The 20443-nt window shown below is 51.0% G+C and overlaps 3 protein-coding genes across 6 annotated transcripts; all 3 read left to right on the forward strand.

The window, feature by feature from the left end:
* Positions 1–1766: 1766 nt before the first annotated feature.
* On the forward strand, positions 1767–4240 carry NOP10 (NOP10 ribonucleoprotein). Its single transcript, XM_058823171.1, has 2 exons — positions 1767–1872; positions 3963–4240. Exons 1-2 carry the CDS (start codon positions 1819–1821, stop codon positions 4101–4103), a joined length of 195 nt encoding a protein of 64 aa, XP_058679154.1. The 5' UTR covers positions 1767–1818; the 3' UTR covers positions 4104–4240.
* Positions 4241–5876: 1636 nt separating this feature from the next.
* Positions 5877–12025, forward strand: LOC131570763 (phospholemman-like). 2 transcript variants are annotated; one of them, XM_058823157.1, is made up of 7 exons: positions 5877–5933; positions 8113–8148; positions 8230–8265; positions 8943–9017; positions 10114–10150; positions 10840–10889; positions 11392–12025. In XM_058823157.1, the coding sequence occupies exons 2-7, from the start codon at positions 8124–8126 to the stop codon at positions 11412–11414; spliced, it is 246 nt and encodes an 81-aa protein (XP_058679140.1). In that variant the 5' UTR covers positions 5877–5933; positions 8113–8123; the 3' UTR covers positions 11415–12025. The 2 variants fall into 2 exon arrangements, with proteins under 2 accessions (XP_058679140.1, XP_058679141.1); XM_058823158.1 differs by lacking the exon at positions 5877–5933 and adding an exon at positions 6316–6360.
* Positions 12026–12658: 633 nt separating this feature from the next.
* Positions 12659–20103, forward strand: LOC131570771 (FXYD domain-containing ion transport regulator 7-like). Of its 3 annotated transcripts, none has more exons than XR_009275922.1 (6): positions 12659–13811; positions 16477–16509; positions 17484–17558; positions 18364–18397; positions 18881–18909; positions 19450–20103. XR_009275922.1 is itself a non-coding variant. In XM_058823168.1 (5 exons), exons 1-5 carry the CDS (start codon positions 13781–13783, stop codon positions 19526–19528), a joined length of 252 nt encoding a protein of 83 aa, XP_058679151.1. In that variant the 5' UTR covers positions 12659–13780; the 3' UTR covers positions 19529–20103. The 3 variants fall into 3 exon arrangements, 1 of the variants encoding a protein (XP_058679151.1); XR_009275921.1 differs by having other exon boundaries at positions 18884–18909; XM_058823168.1 differs by lacking the exon at positions 18881–18909.
* Positions 20104–20443: the final 340 nt, after the last annotated feature.

Consider the following 20443-nt stretch of genomic DNA (forward strand, 5'->3'; position numbering starts at 1 on the left):
CTGCCAAAATGCCCCGGATGTTTCCCGCCAAAATGCTCAGGGCTTGCGGGCGCGGCAATGGTGGCGGCGGGATCGGCCCGGCTCAGGTTGGGGGTGTCCGCGGGGGGGTTTGGGGGGAATCGGGGGGATTTGGGGATGGTAGCCGAGGCTGGCGGGGTCCTGAGGCGATTTCGGGGGGAGTTGAGGCTTTTTGGGGGGAACGGGGGGGAATTTGGGGGTGGTAGCCGAGGCTGGTGGGGTCCTGAGGCGATTTTGGGGTGGGTGGGATAACGAGTGGACAGAGAGGTGTGGGAAATAGGGAACGTAGGCCCAAAGGAATGAGGGCGAATTGATGTTTAGTTTGACCAACAGATCGCTTGGCTCACAGAATATTCGTGAGCTCATTGCTTGCTGTATCAGTGTCTGGTGCTCTCTTCAATAAACGGAACTTGCTGCTGACTCATGTTGAGTGTCCGAGTTTTCTCATCCCCGACAAAGGCCTCATTCTGCGACAATTCTTAATTTATCAGCCCAATTTCCCCTTTTTTGCGTCCAAATTTTCCTTTTTTTTCCCCCAAAAAATTTTCCATTTTTTGGACCCGAATTTTCCTTTTTTTCAGCACAAATTCCCTTTTCTTTTTACCCAATTTACCTTTTTTGTTTCTCAAATTCCCCTTTTTGAGCCCAAACTTTCCCTTTTTGGCCCCAAATTCCCCTTTTTTTCTCCCCCAATTTCCTTTTTTTGGTCCAAATTCTTTTTTCCTGGACCCAAATTTCCCGTTTTTGGGGCACAAATTTACCTTTTTGAGTCCCAAATTCTCATTTTTTGGACCCAAATTTTCCCTTTTTTCAGCCAAATTCCCCTTTTTGTTGCTCAAATTCCCTTTTTTGGGCACAAATTTCAATTTTTTTGTCCCAAATTTCCATTTTTGGGTCCAAACTTCCCATCTGAGCACCCAAATTCCCATTTTTGGCCACAATTTTTCCTCTTTTCACCCAAATTCCCTTTTTAATTCCAAATTTCTCCTTTTTGTTGCTCAAATTCCCCTTTTTGAAGCAAATTCTCCTTTTTTCAACCAAAATTCTCCTTTTACGACCAAAATTCCCATTTTTGGACCCAAATTTTCCCTTTTTGGGCACAAATTTCCATTTTCTTCATCCAAATTCCACTTTTTTGGTCGAAATTCTCCATTTTTGGACACAAATTCTTCTTTTTGACCCAAATTTTCCCATCCTGGACCCAAATTCCCTTTTTTTGTCCCAAATTCTCTTCTTTTTTTGACCCAATTTTCCCTTGTTGTTGCGCAAATTCCATTTTTTGTGCACAAATTTCCATTTTTTAGTCCCAAATTCTCCTCTTTGGACCCAAATTTCCTCTTTTTTGGTCCAATTTTTTTTTTCCTCAACCCAGAAATTCCATTTTTGGCTCCAAACCTCCCCTGAGTGCCCAAATTCCCATTTTTGGGCACAAATTCCCATTTTAGGCCAAAATTCTCCTTTTATGACCCAATCTTTCCCTTTCTGGTTCAAGTTCCTCTTTTTTCCCGCCCAGTACTTCCGCTTCTGTCCGGGACTACATTTCCCATCGTGCCCTTCGCTCACTTCTGCTACAAACCCCGCCCACTCTTCCTCTGTACTCCCGCTCCGTTCCGGGACTTCATTTCCCATCATCCCCTTTGTCAGCTTCCGCTTCAAACCCTACGCACTTCCCCTCTGTACTCCTGCTCCTTTTGGGACTACATTTCCCATCACCCCCTTCGCCAACTTCCGCTATAAACCCTGCCCGCATCTCTTTAAATCCTGAGGCGACTTCCGCTTCTTTTTCCCGCCACCGCCGCCATGTTCCTGCAGTGCTACGAGAACGAGCGCGGGGAGCGCGTTTATACCCTCAAGGTACCGAAGAGATTTTGGGGCGATTTTTGCAAATTTTGGGCGATTTTCGGGATTTTGGGGAGGGTTCTGAAGGGATCCGCGGGGTTTGGGTGCCTTGGGAGCGGTTTGGGAGCAATGAGGGAGACGTTGGGTGGGCTGAGGGGGGAATTGGGACGGGAGTTGTGAGGCGAAAAGGGGAAATTTGTTAGAAAAAAGGGGAATTTGGGAATAAGAAATGGGAATTTGGGACTGGGAATGGGGAAATAGGGACTAAAAAGGGAGAATTTGGGAGTAAAAAAGGGAAATTTGGGAATAAAATAAGGAAATTTGGGACTAAAAAAGCGGAATTTGGGACTAAACAGGGGGGATTTGGGTCCATAAAGGGGGAATTTGGGGCTAAAAGGAGAAATTTGGGTTTAAAAATGGAGAATTTGGGGCAAAAATGAGAAATTTGTACCAGAAAAGGAATATTTGGAACTAAAGAAAAGGAAATTTGGGACTAAAAAAGGGGGAATTTAATACTAACAAAGGAGAATTTGGGTCCAAAAAAGGGAAATTTGTACCAGAAAAGGAGAATTTGGGTATAAAAAAGGGAAATTTGGGTCCAAACATGGAGAATTTGGGCTGAAAATGGGAGAATTTGGGTCCAAAAAAGGGAAATTTGTACCAAAAAAGGGAATTTGGGTGCTCATGTGGGAAGATTAAACTCCAAAAGGGGAATTTGGGCTGAAAAAAGGGAAAATTTGGGCTCCAAAAGAGAAAATTGGGGACTAAAAAAGGATAATTTGTGTCAAGGAATGGAAAGTTTGGGTCCAAGAAAAGGAATTTTGGGGTGAAAAAGGGGAGAATTTGGGACTAAAAATGGAGAATTTTGATCCCGGAAAGGAAAATTCGGGACTAAAAAATGGGAATTTGGGGGATTTTGGTGTCGCAAGGGGGGAATTTGGGGGAGTTTTGGAGGAATTTGGGGGATTTTGAGGAAATTTGAGGATTTTAGGTGTCCTTAGAGGGAATTTTGTGGGGATTTTGGGGGGATTTTTGTGGATTTTGGGTGTCGTGGGGGGAATTTTTGGAGGAATTGGGGGAGAATCTGGGGAATTTTGGAGGATTTTTGATGTCCTGAGGGGGAATTTGAGCGAATTTGGAGGAAATTTGGGGGGAATTTGGGGGATTTTGGGCATCATGAGAGGGAATTTTGGGGATTTTGGGGCAATTTGGGGGATCCTGAGGGGGAATTTGGGGGATTTTGAGAGAATTTGAGGATTTTAGGTGTCCTTAGAGGGGATTTTGGGGAATTTTGTGGAGATTTTTGTGGATTTTGGGTGTCCTGAGGGGAATTTGGGGGATTTTGGGGTAAATTGGGTGTCCTGAAGGGGAATTTTTGGGGATTTGGGGAGGAATTTGGAAGATTTTGAGGGGATTTGGGGTGTTCTGAGAGGGAATTTTGGGGGAATTTGGAAGATTTCGGAGAATTTGGGTGGAATTTTGGTTTCCTGAGGGAGGAATTTGGGGGAATTTTGGTTTCCTGAGGGGATAATTGGGGAAATTTGGTGGATTTTGGAGGAATTTGGGGCATTTGGGGTGTCCTGAGGAGCACTTTGTGGATTTTGGGGCAATTTAGGGGATCCTGAGGGGGAATTTGGGGTATTTTGGAGGAATTTGGAGAGAATCTGGGGAATGTTGGAGGATTTTTGATGTCCTGAGGGGGAATTTGGGGGATTTTGAGAGGAGTTTGAGGGATTTTGGGGGGATTTGGAGGATTTTGGGTGTCTTGAGGGGGAAATTTGGGGCATTTTTGGGGATTTTGGGTGTTCTGAGAGGGAATTTGGATGATTTGGGGGGAATTTAGGGCATTTTGGGAGGAATTTGTGGGATTTTGAGTGTCCTGGGGTGGCAGTTTTGGGATCTTGGAGGAATTTTGGGGTGTCCTGAGGGGGGAATTTGGCGGGAAATTTCGGGTGTCCTGAGGAGAGGAATCTGGGGGGAATTCTAAGGATTCTGAAGGGAATCTGGGGGGATTTCGGCGGATTTTGGCTGTTCTGAGGGGGGATTTCGGGTAATTTATACGATTTTGTACAATATTTTGGGATTTTGTGAAATTTTCCCCTCAGAAAGTGTCCCCGGCCGGGCTCCCCACACGCTCGGCCCACCCCGCCCGCTTCTCCCCCGATGACAAATTCTCGCGGCACCGCCTGGCCCTGAAACGGAGATTCGGGGTCCTGCTCACCCAGCGGGGCCGGGCCCTGCTCTGAGGAACCCCAAAAACCCAAAACCCCCCCAAAAACCTCCATGGAGCAGATGGAGCTCAGTCAAACCTGCTGAGCTGAACGGCGTGGAAGGGAGGGGTTAAACAGGAGGAAATTGTAAATATTAAAGGGTTTGGGAGCTCGGAGGTGTCTGAGTGTTGGTGGTCAAATAAATTTGGGGTTTTTTCATTGTTTGGGGGGGGGGGGGGGTTGTAGGGTGTGGGAGGGAATTAATGACGATCTGTGGGGCGCGGGGGATGATGGGAATTGTATGCGCGGGTATAATGGGCTCTATGAAGCGCGGGGGGTGATGGGAGTTGAAGGCGCGGGTATAACGGGAGCCTATGGAGCGCAGGGGATGATGGGGGTTGTATGCGCGGGTATAATAGGTATCTATGGAGCGCGGGGGATGACGGGAGGTGTAGGCGCGGGTATGACGGGGCTCTATGGGTCGCGGGGCATGATGGGAGTTGGAGGCGCGGCTATAACGGGGATCTATGGGGCACGGGGGATGATGGGAGATGTAGGCTAAACGTATCTAAAATGGCGCCGACTCCAGGCCCCGCCCCAAAGTCCTATTCCCTGGCGCTGATTGGTTGCAGGAAGTGACGGGCGGGAGCGTCAGCCAATGGGAGGCGGCGGGGGCGGGAACTGAGGGACTGGGGCAAACTGGGACAGAGGGGACCCTGTTACTGGGAGCACTGGGACAAAGGGGCTCTGTACTGGGAGGGACTGGGGGCACTGGGGGTCACTGGGACTGAGGGGCTTTGTTACTGGGGGGACTGGGGGAGGTAACTGGGATGGACTGGGAGGGACTGGAAGAGTCTGGGAGGGACTGGGGGTCACTGGGAAAGAGTGCACTTTGTTACTGGGAGCACTGGGAGGGACTGGGGGGAGTTACTGGGAGGGAACTGGGATGGACTGGGAGGGACTGGAAGAGTCTGGGAGGGACTGGGACAGAGGGGACCCTGTTACTGGGAGCACTGGGGGGGGTTACTGGGAGGGAACTGGCAGAGACTGGGAGGGACTGGGAGATGGAACTGGGAGGGACTGGGGGTCGCTGGGACAGAGCGGTCTTTGTTACTGGGAGCACTGGGAGGAACTGGGTTGTACTGGGAGGGACTGGGAGTTACTGGGAGCTGTAACTGGGAGGGACTGGAGCTGTAACTGGGAGCACTGGGAGGGACTGGGAGCACTGGGAGCTGTAACTGGGAGGGACTGGAGCTGTAACTGGGAGGTCACTGGGGTCACTGGGAGGGCACTGGGGTCACTGGGACAGAGCGCACTTTGTTACTGGGAGTACTGGGAGGGACTGGGGGGGTTCCCAGTCCGGTACTGGTCCTTTACTGGTGTAACTGGTCTGTAACTGGTGTAACTGATATGTAACTGGTGTGTAACTGGTCTGTAACTGGTGTAACTGGTCTGTAACTGGTGTAACTGGTCTGTAACTGGTCTGTAACTGGTGTAACTGGTCTGTAACTGGTGTAACTGGTCTGTTACTGGTCTGTAACTGGTGTAACTGGTCTGTAACTGGTCTGTAACTGGTCTGTAACTGGTGTAACTGGTCTGTAACTGGTCTGTAACTGGTGTAACTGGTTTGTAACTGGACTGTAACTGGTGTGTAACTGGTCCCGTACTGGTGTAACTGGTGTTACTGGTGTAACTGGTCTGTAACTGGTCTGTTACTGGGAGGGGGCGTGGCCTGGGATCCTCCCCAGTCCCATACTGGTGTGACTGGGAGGGGGCGTGGCCTGTGCCCACCCCGATGACGTCACCACCTATAAATAGCCCCGGCCGTGCCGGAGCCGCGCGGGGGCAGCCGGAGAGGCCGGGCAGGTACTGGGACAAACTGGGGCAAACTGGGACCGACTGGGGCAAACTGGGACCCACTAGGGCAAACTGGGACCCACTGGGGGGCACTGGGAGGGACTGGGATAAACTGGGAGGGACTGGGGGGGGCAGGGCCGGGTCCCCCCCCCGACCTCGGGGTGACCTTGGGGGGAAGGGGCCGCACCCAGTAAGCCCCAGTTGCTCCCAGTAAATACCAGTGACCCTCCCAGTGACCCCCAGTGACCCTCCCAGTAACCCCTCAGGGCCTCCACCTGTAACTCCCAGTAACACCTGAGGGGCTCCACCAGTAACTCCCAGTGACTCCCAGTTTGTCCCCCAGTGACTCCCAGCTTGTCCCAGTAACCCCCAGTTTGTCCCCCAGTACCTCCCAGTTTGTCCTCCCAGTAACACCAGTTGCTCCCAGTAACTCCCAGTAAGTTCTAGAAGCTCCCAGTGACTCCCAGTTTGTCCCCCAGTAGCTCCCAGTGACCCCCAGTAACTCCCAGTTTGTCCTCCCAGTAACACCAGTAACCCCCAGGGGCTCCACCAGTAGCTCCCAGTAACTCCCAGTAGCTCCCAGTGAGACCCAGTTCGTCCTCCCAGTAACCCCTGACAGGCTCCACCAGTTTGTCCCAGTTCCCTCCCAGTTTGTCCCAGTTTAAACTGGTCCAGGCCTGGATTTCCCCCCATTTTTCCTCTTTTCCCCCCATTTTTTCCTTGGATTTCCCCCCTTTTTTTTTTTCTTTTTTTCAATTTTTCCCCAATTTTCCCTTTTCTTGGATTTCCCCAATTTCCCCATTTTTTCCCCATTTTTTTCTTGGATTTTCACCAATTTTTCTGGGATTTTTCCAAAATTTCTCCCAATGTTCCCATTTTCTTGGATTTTCCCCAATTTCCCCCTTTTTTCTTGCACTTTTTCTTGGATTTTCCCCAATTTTCCTTTTTCCTCTTGTATTTCCTCCGATTTATTATTTTTTCGCTATTTTTCCCCAAATGTTCCCAATTTTCCCATTTTTTTCTTGGATTTTTCCCAATTATTCCACTTTTTCCAAAATTTTCCCCATTTTCTTCCCATTTTTCTTGGATTTTTCCCCCAATTTCCTTTTTTTTTCTTGGATTTTTCCCAATTATTGCCATTTTTTCCAATTTTTTCCCATTTCCCCCATTTTTTTACCTTTTATTTTTGGATTTTTCCCAATTTTCCCCAATGTTTCCCCTTTTTTCTGGTATTTTTCCCAGCTTTCCGCGTTTTTCTTGGATTTTCCCCTAGATTTTTTCTTGGATTTTTCCCAATTTTCCATTTTCCTTCCATTTTCCCCAATTTATCCTTTTTTCATTCATTTTCCCCAAATTTTCCCTTTTTTCTTGGATTTTTTTTCCTTTTATTCCCTTTTTTCTCCTTTTCCATTAATTTCCCTCAAGTTTTCGCTTTTTTTTCTGGATTTTCCCCAATTCCCCCCAATTTTCCTTTATTCTTGAGTTTTTTTCCCTTTTTCCCCTTTTTCCATGAATTTCCCCCAATTTTTCCCTTTTTGCTTGGAATTTTTCCCATTTTCTCAAATTTCCCCCATTTTATTTCCATTTTTAAATGAATTTCCCTCATTATTTCCCTTTTATCCCCCTGGGTTTTCCCAATTTTCCTCTCTATGTCCAATTTTTTCCCGAATTTCCTTCAAATTTCCCCAAGTTTCCCGATTTTCCCCCAATTTTTCCCAATCTTCCCCAAATTTCCCCCCAAAATTTCCCCAAAAAGGCCAAAAACCCCCAGGAAAATTGGGAAAAGAATTGGGAAATTTGGGGGGTTCTGTAGGAAAAAGTGAGGTGGAAAAAATGGGGAAATTGTAGAAAATGGCGAAAAATTGGGAAGAACTTGGGAGAAATGGGGGGAAAATGGGAAAAGTTGGGAAAAATGGGAACAATTTGGGGGGCAATTGAGGAAAAAATGAGGGAAAGGGGGAAATCTGGGGAAAAATGGGAAAAAATTGGAGGGAAATGGAGAAAATTGGGGAGAAATTGGAAAAGAAATGGGAGAAAATTGGGGAGAATGGGGAAAAACTTGGCAAAAACTTGTGGAAAATTGGGAAAAATTGGGGGCAAATGGGAAAAATGGGGGGAAATTGGGTGAAAAATGGGAAAAATTTTGAGGAAAATGGGAAAATTGTGGGAAATCCTCTCCCCCGTGCAGGTGCGGCTGCGATGGCGCCGAGCGCGGCTGGGACAGGTGAGCTTGGGGGCGGTGACGTCATCGAGGGGCGCGGTGACGTCATCGGTGACGTCACTGACTGAGCTCCGCCCCTTGCAGAGCCGGTGAAGTCGGAGTGGGACCGGTTCAACTATGGTGAGTGTGGCCAGGTTTGCCCAGGTGTGCCCCATGTGTGCCCAGGTGTATCCCAGCTGTGCTCAGGTGTGCCCAGAGTGGGTTCAGATACCCCCAGGTGTATCCCAGATGTGCCTCAGGTGTGCCCCAAATGCCCCCAGATACCCTCAGGTGTGCCCAGCTGTGCCCCAAATGTGCCCAGGTGTATCCCAGGTGTATCCCAGGTGTGCCCAGCTGTGCCCAAGTGTGCCCAGGTGTGCCCAGAGTGGGTTCAGGTACCCACATGTGTGCCCAGGTGTGCCCACATACCCCCAGATGTGCCCAGGTGTGTCCCAGGTGTGCCCAGGTGTAGGTTTGGTTGTTTTGCAGTGGTTTGGGGGCATTTTCGGGGTGGTTTTGGTGGTTTTGGGCTCTCACCTGTCCCAGGTGTGGTTTTGGGGTTCCAGCTGTGGTTTTTGGGGTGGTTTTGGGGCTGTTTTGGGGGTGTTTGGGGCTGTTTTTTGGGTCTCACCTGTCCCAGGTGTGGTTTTGGGTTCCAGCTGTGGTTTTGGGGCTGTTTTGGGGGTGTTTGGGGCTGGTTTTTGGGTCTCACCTGTCCCAGGTGTGGTTTTGGGTTCCAGCTGTGGTTTTTGGGGTGGTTTTGGGGCTGTTTTGGGGGTGTTTGAGGCTGGTTTTGGGTCTCACCTGTCCCACCCCAGATTACGAGTCTCTGCGCCTCGGGGGTCTCATTGTGGCTGGGATCTTCTTCGTGCTTGGGGTGCTCCTCATCCTCAGTGAGTGACCAAAAATGTCCCAAAATATCCCCAAAATACCCCAGAATTACCCCCAAAAAATATCTCCAGAATATCCCAAAAAACTCCTCCCGAAATTAGCCCAAAATATCCCAAAATTATCCCCAAAATTATCCCAAAATTATCCCAAAAAATATCCCAAAATATCCCAAAAATTAATCCAAAACATCCCAAAAATCCCAAAATTATCCCCAAAATCTTCTTCGTGCTTGGGGTCCTCCTCATCCTCAGTGAGTGACCAAAACCCTCCAAAAATTATCCCAAAATACCCCAAAATTACCCCCAAAAGCATCCACAAAATATCCCCCAAAATCCCCCCAAATCCCCAAAAATTCCCCAAAACTTCCCCAAAACTCCCAAAAAAATCCCTCCAAAAATCCCCCAAAAATTCCCCCAAAATCCCCAAAACTCCCCAAAAAATCCCCAAAAAATTCCCCAAAATCTCCCCAAATACCCCCCAAAACTCCCCAAAAAATCCCCAAAAATCCTCAAAATTTCCCAAAAAATCCCCCAAAAAAATCTCCAAAAATCCCAAAAAAATTAAAAAAAAAAATTCCCCAAATCCCCAAAACTCCCCAAAGATTCCCCAAATCCCCAAAAATCCCCCAAAGTTCCCCAAATCTGCCCCAAATCCCCCCAAATTTCCCCAAATTGATCCCAAATTCTCCCAAAATTCCCAGCAGGGCCCCCCCAGTTCCCTGCCAGTCCCTCCCAGTATAAACCAGTATAAACCAGTTCCCTCCCAGCATAAACCAGTTCTCTCCCAGTATAAACCAGTGACCCCAAATCCCCCCAGTTCCCTCCCAGTCCCTCCCAGTTTGTCCCAGTCCCTCCCAGTTCCCTCCCAGTAACCCGAAACCTCAAACCAGTAACAAAAGCCCCATCCCAGTACAAACCAGTAACCCCCAGTGCCCTCCCAGTCCCTCCCAGTATGGTCCCAGTGCCCTCCCAGTTTATCCCAGTATAAACCAGTGACCCCCAATCCCCCTTTAGCCCTTTCCCAGTCCCTCCCAGTGCCTCCCAGTATAAACCAGTTCCATTCCAGCTCCCCCCAGTCCATCCCAGTTTCTCCCCCCAGGTCGCCGTTGCCGCTGCAAGTTCGACCAACAGCCAAAGTAACCGGGGATACTGGTTTATACTGGTTTATACTGGGAGGGACTGGGAGGGCAATTGGGGATACTGGTTTGTACTGGGAGGGACTGGTAGGAACTGGGAAAGGTTCAAAGGGGGATTGAGGGTCACTGGTTTATACTGGGAGGGACTGGGACAAACTGGGACAAACTGGGACAGACTGGGAATGGGTTTGGGAGTTACTGGTTTATACTGGGAGAGGGAACTGGGCCAAACTGGGACGGACTGGGATGAACTGGGAATGGGACTGGTTTATACTGGTTTGTACTGGGAGGGGAACTGGGGGGCACTGGGAGGGGCTTACTGGTTTATACTGGTCCGTACTGGTCCGTGCCGGTCCATACTGGTTTATACTGGTCCGTGCTGGTCCATACTGGTCCGTACTGGTTTATACTGGTCCGTACTGGTCCATACCGGTCCGTACCGGTCCGTGCTGGTTTATACTGGTCCGTACTGGTCCATACCGGTCCGTACCGGTCCATACCGGTCCGTGCTGGTTTATACTGGTCCGTACCGGTCCGTGCTGGTTTATACCGGTCCGTACTGGTCCGTACCGGTCCATACCGGTCCGTGCTGGTTTATACCGGTCCGTACTGGTCCATACCGGTCCGTACCGGTCCGTGCTGGTTTATACCGGTCCGTACCGGTCCATACCGGTCCGTGCTGGTTTCAGGACGGGGCAGCCGGACGAGACCGAGGGGCCGCTGCGGCAGTCGATGAGACGTGAGTGGGGGAGGGGCCCCGAACCCCAAAACCCACAAAATTCCCCCCAAAAATTCCCCTCAAAATCCAAAACTCCGAAATATCCCCAAAATCCTCCTCAAAGTTCAAAAATCCCCAAAGTTCCCAAAATTCCCCCCAAAATTCCCTCAAAATTCTGTGAAAATCTCAAAATTCCCAAAATTGCCCCCAAAATTCCACAAATTCCTCAAAATTCCTCCCAAATTCCCCCCCAAATTTCTGGAAAACCCCAAATTTTCCAAATCCCCCCCCAAATTCTTTGAAAATCCCAAAATTCCCCAAATTCACCACAAAATTCCCTTCAAAAACCCCCAAAATTCCCAAATGTCCCCAAATTTTCCCAAAATTTCAAAAAAAATTCCCCAAAAATCCCATTCCAAAATACCCTGAAATCCCCCCCAAAAACCCCAAATTCCCCAAATTTTCACATTTCCACAAAATTTCCCAAAATTTCCTGAAAATTCCTCCAATTTTTCCTGCCCAGGTCTCTCCACGCGCATGAGATGAAATTTTGGGGTTTGGCCCCACGGAGCCTCCTGCAGCCAAAAATCCCAAAAAACCTCAGAAACCCCAAAATCCCGAACCCCAAAATGAAAAGAAATTCCTCAAATCGTCAATGCTGAGCCCAAAAATCCCCAAAATTCCCCCAAATCCTGACCCTGAAAATCCCCAAAATTCCCCCAAATCCTGACCCCAAAAATTCCACAAAAATCCCCAAAATTTCAAATTCCCCCCAAATCCTGACCCCAAAAATCCCAAATGCTCAAAATCCCAAATGCCTACCCCAAAAATGAAAATAAATCCCAAATATTCCCCCAAAATCTCCCAAATCCTCAACCCAAGAATCCCCAAAATTCCCCAAATTCCCAAATCTCCACCCCAAAACTCCTCCAAAATCCTGACCCCAGAAATAAAAAAATTCCCCAAAACCCCAAATCCCGACCCCAAAATCCCAAAAAAAGAAAAAAATTCCCAAATCCTGACCCCAAAAATCCCCAAAAAATCCAAAATTCTCCAAAATACCCAGAAGTTCCCCCAAAATTTCCCCCAAATTCCCCAAATCTCCCCAAATGGCCCAAGCCGGCCCCAATAAAGGAGGCCCTGTTCGGCTCCTGGCACTGCCTGAGGGGAAAATTTGGGGATTTTTGGGATTTTGGGGAAAATTTGGGAGAATTTTGGGGATTTTAGGGGAAATTTGGGGATTTTGGGGGAATTTTTGGGGATTCTTTTTGGGATTTTTGTGGGATTTTTGGGGAGATTTTGGGAATTTTTGGGGAGATTTTGGGAATTCTTTGGGACTTTTTGGGATTTTGGGGATTTTTTTTGGATTTTTGGGGAATTTTGGAGGAGTTTTGGGGGATTTTTTGATTTTGGGGAATTTTAGGGCAAATTTGGGGAAATTTTGGGGCAATTTTGGGAGAATCTTTGTGGATTTGAGGAATTTTTGGGGATTTTGGGGTCATTTTTTGGGATATTTTGGGGGGTATTTTTGGTGGGGTTTGTGGTGGTTTTGGGGTGGCTTGGAGAGAATTTGGGGGATTTTGGGATATTTTTTGGCATTTTTGGGGTACTGTTTAGTTGGTCTGAAGGGATTTTGGGGATTCTGGGGGGATATTTTTCGGGAATTTGTTTTTTTCGTTTTTTGGGGTATTTTTTGGCCATTTTGTGATAATTTCTTTGTATTTTGGGGCGGTTTGGGTGTTTTTGTTGTGGCTTTGGGGTATTTTTTGTGGGTTTTGGGATTTTTTTTCATTTTTTGGGGGGTATTTTTTGTGTATTTTTGGGGCATATGCTTTGGGTGGTTTTGGGGGGATTTTGGGGGAGGTTTTAAAAAGTTTTGTCCATTTCTTGGGGTATTTTGGTGCTCCTTTTCTGGTATTTTTGAGTCATTTTGGGGTTTTTGGGGGGAATTTTTTCAGTATTTCTCAGTGGTTTTGGGGTTAATTTTCGGGTAATTTTTGGGGTATTTTAAAAATATTTTTTTGATTTTGGGTGTGTTTTTGGGGGCTATTTTGGGGTATTTTTTTATTTTTTTTCAGGGTGGTTTTGGGGGTGTTTTTGGGCAATATTTATGATCTTTTTGGGGATTTATTAAAATATTCGGGTTATTTTGGGGGGTATTTTTTTGTGGTTTTGGGGGATATTTCTGGGTAATTTTTGGAGTATTTTTAGGATTTTTTTTTAATTTTGGGGCTATTTTTGGTTGGTTTGAGGGGTATATTTGAGTAATTTTTTGGGGTATTTTTGGGGATTTTTTTTTTATTTTGGGGATATTTTGGGGTGGCTTGGGGGCAGTTTTTTTGGGTATATTTTGGGGTATTTTTGAGAGGCATTTTTTCGGATTTTTTTCAATTTTTTTTGCATTTTGGGGCATTTTGCGGTTATTTGCGTGCAATATTTGGGGTTAAATTTTTTAATTTTTTTTTTTTATTTTTGCGTTATTTTTGGGAGTATTTTTGGACGGTTTTGGGACTATTTTTGGGGGCATATTTTACGGTATAGTTTGGGGGTATTTTGGAGGTATTTTTTTTTCAGTTTTCGGGGCATTTTGGGGGCATTTTGGTGCTTTTTTGGGCCGTTTTTTGGGGTCTCTCTGCCGCTCCCCGCCCCGCTGGGCGTGGCCTCCCCGCGCTGGCCCCGCCCCTTCTGCCGCAGCGCGGCGGCCGGAGCCGAGCGGTTCCGAGCGGTTCCGAGCGGACCCGAAGGGCTCCGAATCCGAACCGGTGGGGGGGGAGACCCCGAACCGGACCCGAACCGGACCCGAACCGGACCCGAGCGGGACCCGAACCGGACCCGAACCGGACCCGAAGCGGACCCGGAGCGGACCCGAACGGGACCCGAACCGAAGCCGAGCGGAGCCGAAGGGAGGCGCCATGGCCACCCCCACAGAGCCGGCCATGGGAGGTGGGGGGGGGTCCCGGGGGGGCTTTGGGGGGTCCTGGGGGGCACTGAGGGGGATTTGGTGGGGGTGCCGGGGGTGCCAATGCAGGGATTTGGGGTGCCAGGGGTGCCAGTGCAGGGATTTGGGGCACAGGTGGGTGCAGGGGGTTGGTGCCAGGGGGTCCTGGGGGGCACTGAGGGGGATTTGGGGGTGCCAGGGGTGCCAATGCAGGGATTTGGGGTGCCAGTGCAGGGATTTGGGGTGCCAGGGGTGCCAGTGCAGGGATTTGGGGCACAGGTGGATGCAGGGGGTTGGTGCCAGGGGGTCCCGGGGGGGCTTTGGGGGGTCCTGGGGGGCACTGAGGGGCACGGAGGGGGCATTGAGGGGGATTTGAGGGTGCCAGGGGGTCCTGGGGGGTGCCAGTGCAGGGATTTGGGGGTGGCACTGCAGGGATCGGGGGCACAGGTGGGCACTGCAGGGGGTGCAGGATGGGTGCCAGGGGGTCCTGTGGGGCACTGAGGGGTCCTGGGGGGGCATTGAGGGGCATTTGGGGGTGCCAGGGGGTCCTGGGAGGTGCCAATGCCGGGATTTGGGGGTGCCGGGGGTGCCAGTGCAGGGATTTGGGGCACAGGTGGGCACTGCAGGGGGTGCAGGATGGGTGCCAGGGGGTCCCGGGGGGGCTTTGGGGGGTCCTGGGGGGCATTTGGCGGTGCCACTGCAGGGATCGGGGGCACAGGTGGGCGCTGCAGGGGGTGCCAGGGGGTGCTGGTGGGTGCCAGTGCAGGGATCGGGGGGGCTTTGGGGGGGTCCCGGGTGGGTGCCAGGGGTGCCACTGCAGGGATCGGGGGCACAGGTGGGTGCCAGGGGGTCCTGGGGGGCATTGAGGGGGATTTGGGGGTGCCGGGGGTGCCAGTGCAGGGATCGGGGGCACAGGTGGGCGCTGCTGCAGGGGTTGGGTGCCAGGGGTGCCAGAGCAGCCATTTGGGGGGTGCCAGCGGGTCCTGGGTGGGTGCCGGTGCCAGGATTTGGGGTGCCAGGGGGTGCGGGATGGGCGCTGCAGGGGCACCGCAGGGTGGGGCAGGGTGGGTGCCAGGTGGGTCCTGCGGGGTTTGGGGTGCCAGGTGGGGTCCTGGGTGGGTTCCGTGGGGCGCTGGGGGGTGCAGGGTGGGTGCCAGGGGCGCTGGTGCAGGGTCTGGGGCACAGGGGGGTGCTATAGGGGGGTGCCAGGGCTGGATCTGGGGTGCCAGGGCTGGCACGGGTGGGCGCTGACGGGTGCAGGGTGGGTGCCAGGCGGTGCCAGGGGTGCCGGAGCAGGGTCTGGGGTGCCAGGGCTGGCACGGGTGGGCGCTGACGGGGCACCGCAGGGTGGGGCAGGGTGGGTGCCAGCGGGCGGTGCCGCCGCAGGGATCTGGGGGTGCCAGGGGGTTCCCGAGGGTGCCAGGTGGGTGCTGGGTGGGTGCCAGGGCTTGCAGAGGGTGCGCGGTGGGGCAGGATGGGTGCGGGGGTGACACGGGTGGGTGCCAGGGGTGGGATTTGGGGCGCAGGGGTGACACGGGTGGGTGCCAGGGGGTGCCGGTGCAGGGGTTTGGGGTGCAGGGTGGGTGCTGGGTGGGTGCCAAGGGAGTGCCCAGGGGGTGCCACCGCAGGGGTTTGGGGCACCGGTGGGTGCCAATGCAGGGTTTGGGTGCTGAGGGCTCCCGGGTGGGTGCCAGGTGGGTGCCACTGCAGGATTTGGGGTGCAGGGTGGGTGCTGTGGGGTGCCAGGACAGCCATTTGGGGTCTTCTGGGGGTCCCATTGGGTTCTGGGGGGTTTTGGGGTTCCTGGGGGGTTCTGGGGGGTCCGGGTGGGTTCTGTGGGGGTTTATGGGGTTCTGTGGGGTCTGTGGAAATTCTGGGGGGTTTTGTGGGGTCCCGGGTGGGTTCTGGGGGGTTTCAGGGGGTCCCGGGTGGGTTCTGGGGGGTCCCATTGGGTTCTGGGGGGTTCTTTGGGGTCCCCGGTGGGTTCTGGGGGGTTCTGTGGGGTTCCAGTGGGTTCTGGGGGGGTTCTATGGGGTTCGGGGGGTCCCAGTGGGTTCTGGGGGGGTCCCGGGTGGGTTCTTTGGGGTCCCGGGTGGGTTCTTTGGGGTCCCGGGTGGGTTCGGGGGGATCTCGGTGGGTTTTGGGGGGTTCTGTGGGGTGCTGGGGGGTTTTGGGGGGGTCTCGGTGGGTTTTGGGGGGGGGGGGTTTATGGGGTTCTATGGGGTTCTGGGGGGTCCCGGGTGGGTTTTGGGGGGTTTGGGGGGGGGGTTCTGGGGGGTCTCTGGGTTTCCTGTGGGGTTTCTATGGGGTTCCAATTCCTGAAACCCCGAATTCTCCCCCCAAAACCCCGCAAATTCTCCCCCCAAAAAATCCCCGAATTTCCCCCCCCCCCCCCCCCCAAAATCCCAAATTCCTCCCCCTCCCCCCCCCCCAAAAAAAAAACCCCAAAAAACCCAAAAAATCCCGAACTCCCCCAAAACCCCGGAGGGTGAATTCCCAGAACGCCAAATTCCCCAAAACCCCGAAATTACTGAACTCCCCCAAAAATCCCAATTTCCCCCCAAAATCCTGAACTCCCCAAAACCCCAAATCCCCAAAAATCCCCCCCCAAATCCCAATTTTTGCCCCAAAAATCCCAAATTTTCCCAAATTTCCGAATTTTCCTTGCAGAGGCTGCGCGGGCCCGGGAGCCTTTTCACTACGGTGAGACGGAATCTGGGGGGAATTTGGGCAAATTTGGGCAAATTTGGGGGATTTTTGGGCATTTTGGAAATTTGGGGGAAATTTTTGGGATTTTTGGGGTGAGCATTGTGGATTTTGGGAGAATTTTTAGGGTATTTTAGGTGAAATTTGGGGATTTTGGGGGGAATTTTGGGGGATTTTCAGGGGATTTGGGGGAAAACTGAGAATGGGGAATTTTGGGAGATTTTTTTGGGGGGGAAGTTTGGGGGATTTGGGGAAATTTGGGCTTTGGGGGGATCCAGGGGAATTTGGAGTGGATTTTTGGGGGATTTTGGAGAATTTGGGGGGGATTTGGGGAACATTTCGGGGGTTCTGGGAGGGTTTGGAGGGTCCTGGGAGGAATTTTGGGGTGATTTGGGCAGAATCTGGGGGTTCTTCGCTGATTTTGGGGTGATTTGGGCTGGTTTGGGGTTCATTTTTGGAGGGTTTGGAGTTGGTTTTGGGGTCTGGGGGGGATTTTGGGTTCATTTTTGGGGTTTTGGATTCATTTTGGGCTGGGTTGGGTTCATTTTTTGGTGGTTTTGGGGTTCCCAGGGGTTTTGGGGGGCAGAAATTTCATTTTGGGGGTATTTGGGTCGATTTTGGGTTGATTTTGGGGCTTTTTTGTGATTTTATGTTGATTTTTGGATGATTTTGGTGCATTTTGAGGTTTTTAGGTGATTTTTGGGGTGAATTTTTTGACTTTTGGGTTCCCCGGGGGTTTTGGGGGGTGGGAATTTCATTTTTGGGCTCCCTTGGGTGATTTTGGGGTGAATTTGGGGCTTTTGGGGTGATTTTATGTTGATTTTTTTGGAGGGTTTTGGTAAATTTGGGGTTTTTTGGGGTGAATTTTTGGGGTTTTGGGGTCCCCGGGGTTTTTTTGTGGCGGGGATTTCATTTCTGGGGGTGCTGAGGGCGGTTTTGGGTTGATTTCGGGGCTTTTTGGGGGTGCCCAGATTACGAATCGCTGCGGCTGGCGGGGCTGATCCTGAGCATCGTCATGTTCGTGCTGGGGGTGCTGATCGCCCTCAGTGAGTCACCCCAAAATCCCCAAAAATCCCCACCCCAAACCCCAAAAACCCCAAAATCCCCCAAAATCCCAAACCCCAAAAACCCCAAAATACCCCAAAAACCCCAAAATCCCCCAAAATCCCGAACCCCAAAACCCCCCCCAGCACCCCAAAATCCTCCCCTGGGACCCTAAGAAATCCCCCAAAACTGTCCCAAAACCCCCAAAAATCCTGACCCCAAAACCCCACCAAAATTGCCCCAAAGCCCCCAAAGTCCTGGACCCTAAAATCCCCTGAACCCTCCCAAAACTCCCCCCAAAACCCCAAAATTCCCCCCAAAACCCCTGCGGGACCCCAAAATCCTCCCTGGAGCCTTCCCAAGAACCCCAAAAAACCCCAAACCCAAAACTCACCCAAAAGCCCCAAAAATCCCCACCCCGAAAACTCCCCAGAGACCCTAAAAAATCCCCAGAAACGGCCCCAAAAACCCCCGGGACCCCAAAAACTCCTCTAAAGCCGCCCCAAAAATCCCCAAAATCCGAAAGCCCCGAAACCTCCCCAGAACCCCAAAAGCAGCCCCAGAACCCCCAGAATTTTCCCCAAACATCCCCCAAAAATCCCCATCCCAAAATCCCCACCCCAAAAACCCCAAAAATTCCCCCAAAAATCCGCAAAATTCCCCCAAAATCCCCACCCCAAAAACCCCAAAAATTCCCCCAAAATCCCTAAATCCCCCAAAATCCCCAAATTTCCCCCGAATCCCCAAATTTCCCCCAAATCCTCCCCAGTTTTGGGGTCCCCTCCCGACCCCGAATTCTCTCCCCAGGTAAGAAATTCAAGTGCAAAAAGGCCGAGCCCAGGTGAGACCCCAAAACCAAAAACCCCAAAAACCCCAAAACCTCAAAAAATCCCAAATTTGGGGACCCCAAAAATCCCAAAAAATCCCAAATTTGGGGAACCCAAAACCCCAAAAAATCCCAAATTTGGGGACCCCAAAAATCCCAAAAAATCCCAAATTTGGGGAACAAAAACCCCAAAAAATCCCAAATTTGGGGAACCCAAAACCCCAAAAAATCACAAATTTGGGGAACCCAAAAATCCCAAATTTGGGGAACCCAAAACCCCAAACATCCCAAATTTAAGAACCCTGAGATCCCAAAACTCCAAAATTTGGGGGCCCCGAAATCCAAAAAAAACCCCAAAATTTGGGGATCCCAAAATTGAATAAAAAAAAAAATCCCCAAAATTTGGGGAGCCCAAAGCTCCAAATTTGGGATTTTGGACCCAAAGTTTGGGGGGAATTTCCCAAATTTGGGGTTCGCTGACCCCTCCCCCCTTTCCAGCAGCGCCCCCGAGGCAGCGAAAAGCCCGGGTGAGAAACTGGGGGAATTGGGGAAAATTTGGGGAAAATTGGGGAAAATTTGGGGGATTTTGGGAAAAATTTGGGAATTTGGGGGAGTTTTTGGGGAAATTTGGGGAATTTTGGGAAAATCTGGGAAATTTTGTGAGGGAAAATTTGGGGATAAATTGGGAAAATTTGGGAATTTGGGGGAATTTTGGGGGAAATTTGGGGATTTTTGGGGGCAAAATTTGGGGATTTTTTGTATTTTGGGGGAAATTTTGGGGCGATTTCGGGGAAATTTTGACAAATCTTATTTTTTGGGGGGAGGGGAATTTGGGGAGAATTTTGCGGAGAATTTGTGACAACCCTGGGGAAAATTTGGGGGGATTTGGGGTTTAGGGCAAAATTGTTGGATTTTGGGGGGGAAAATTCGGGGTTTTTTGGGAAAACTCGTGAAAAATTCGGGATTTTCTCTGGAACGCCCCCAAAATCCCGAATTTTCGTGCAAAAACCCGGAATTTTCCCCAAATTTGGGGGAATTTCTGGGATTTTTGGGCTTTTTTTCCGCAGCTCCCACGGCCTCGGCGTAGCCCCGCCCCCCGGAATGAAGCCCCGCCCACACGGGTCAAGCCCCGCCCACCCGGGCTAAGCCCCGCCCCCAGTGCATGAAAACCCCCCCAAAAAAATTGGGGGGGAAATTTGGGGGACCCCCCCCCTGCACGGAGCCAAGGAACCCCAAAAACCCCAAAAAAACCCAAAAAAACCCCAAAAAATCCCCAAAACCCCCCCAAAAACCCCGAATTTTGGGGCCCCTCCCCTTTGAAACCCCCCCAAGATTGGGGACCCCTCCCCCACCCACCTCAAGCACTCGGGACCCCCCAAAAAATTTGGGGGACCCCCCCTGAAAATGCACTTTGACACCTGGGAGAGCCCAAAACATTTGGGGACCCCCCCCCCCCCAAAAATGCACTTTGATATTGGGGACACCCCCAGAAAATTGGGGAACCCCCCCAAAATTAAGGGGAACCCCCTTAAAAAATTGGGGACCCCCCCTAAATGCACTTTGAGACCCCAAAACTGGGGAGACCCCGAAAATTTGGGGACCCCAAAAAAGGGGGAGGAGCCCAAAAAGGGGGGGAGGGGAGGTTTGGAGACCCCCCCCGGAATTTTGGGGTCTCCCCGAATTTTGGGCACCCCCGCGGTGAAATAAAGGAGAGGTTTGGATACGGCCAATGGGGGGCGCTGTTCGTGTTTGTGGGGGCCCAAAAATCCCAAAAAAATCCCACCAAAATTCCTCCCCAAAATCCCAAAAATATCCCCAAAAAATCCCAAAATTCCCCCAAAATTTCCCCCCAAAAATCCCAAAATTTCCCCCCAAAATCCGCCCCAAAATTCCTCCCCAAAATCCCCAAAAAATTCCAAAATTTCCCCCAAAAATCCCAAAAATTCCCCCCAAACCCCCAAAATTCCCCCAAACTTCTCCCAAATTCCCAAAATTCCGACCCGGGACTCCCAAATTCCCCCAAAATTCTCAAAATTCAGCCAAAATCCCCCCCAAAAATTC

The sequence above is a fragment of the Ammospiza caudacuta genome, chromosome 38, assembly GCF_027887145.1.
Source record: "Ammospiza caudacuta isolate bAmmCau1 chromosome 38, bAmmCau1.pri, whole genome shotgun sequence".
Classification (NCBI taxonomy): Eukaryota; Metazoa; Chordata; class Aves; order Passeriformes; family Passerellidae; genus Ammospiza; species Ammospiza caudacuta.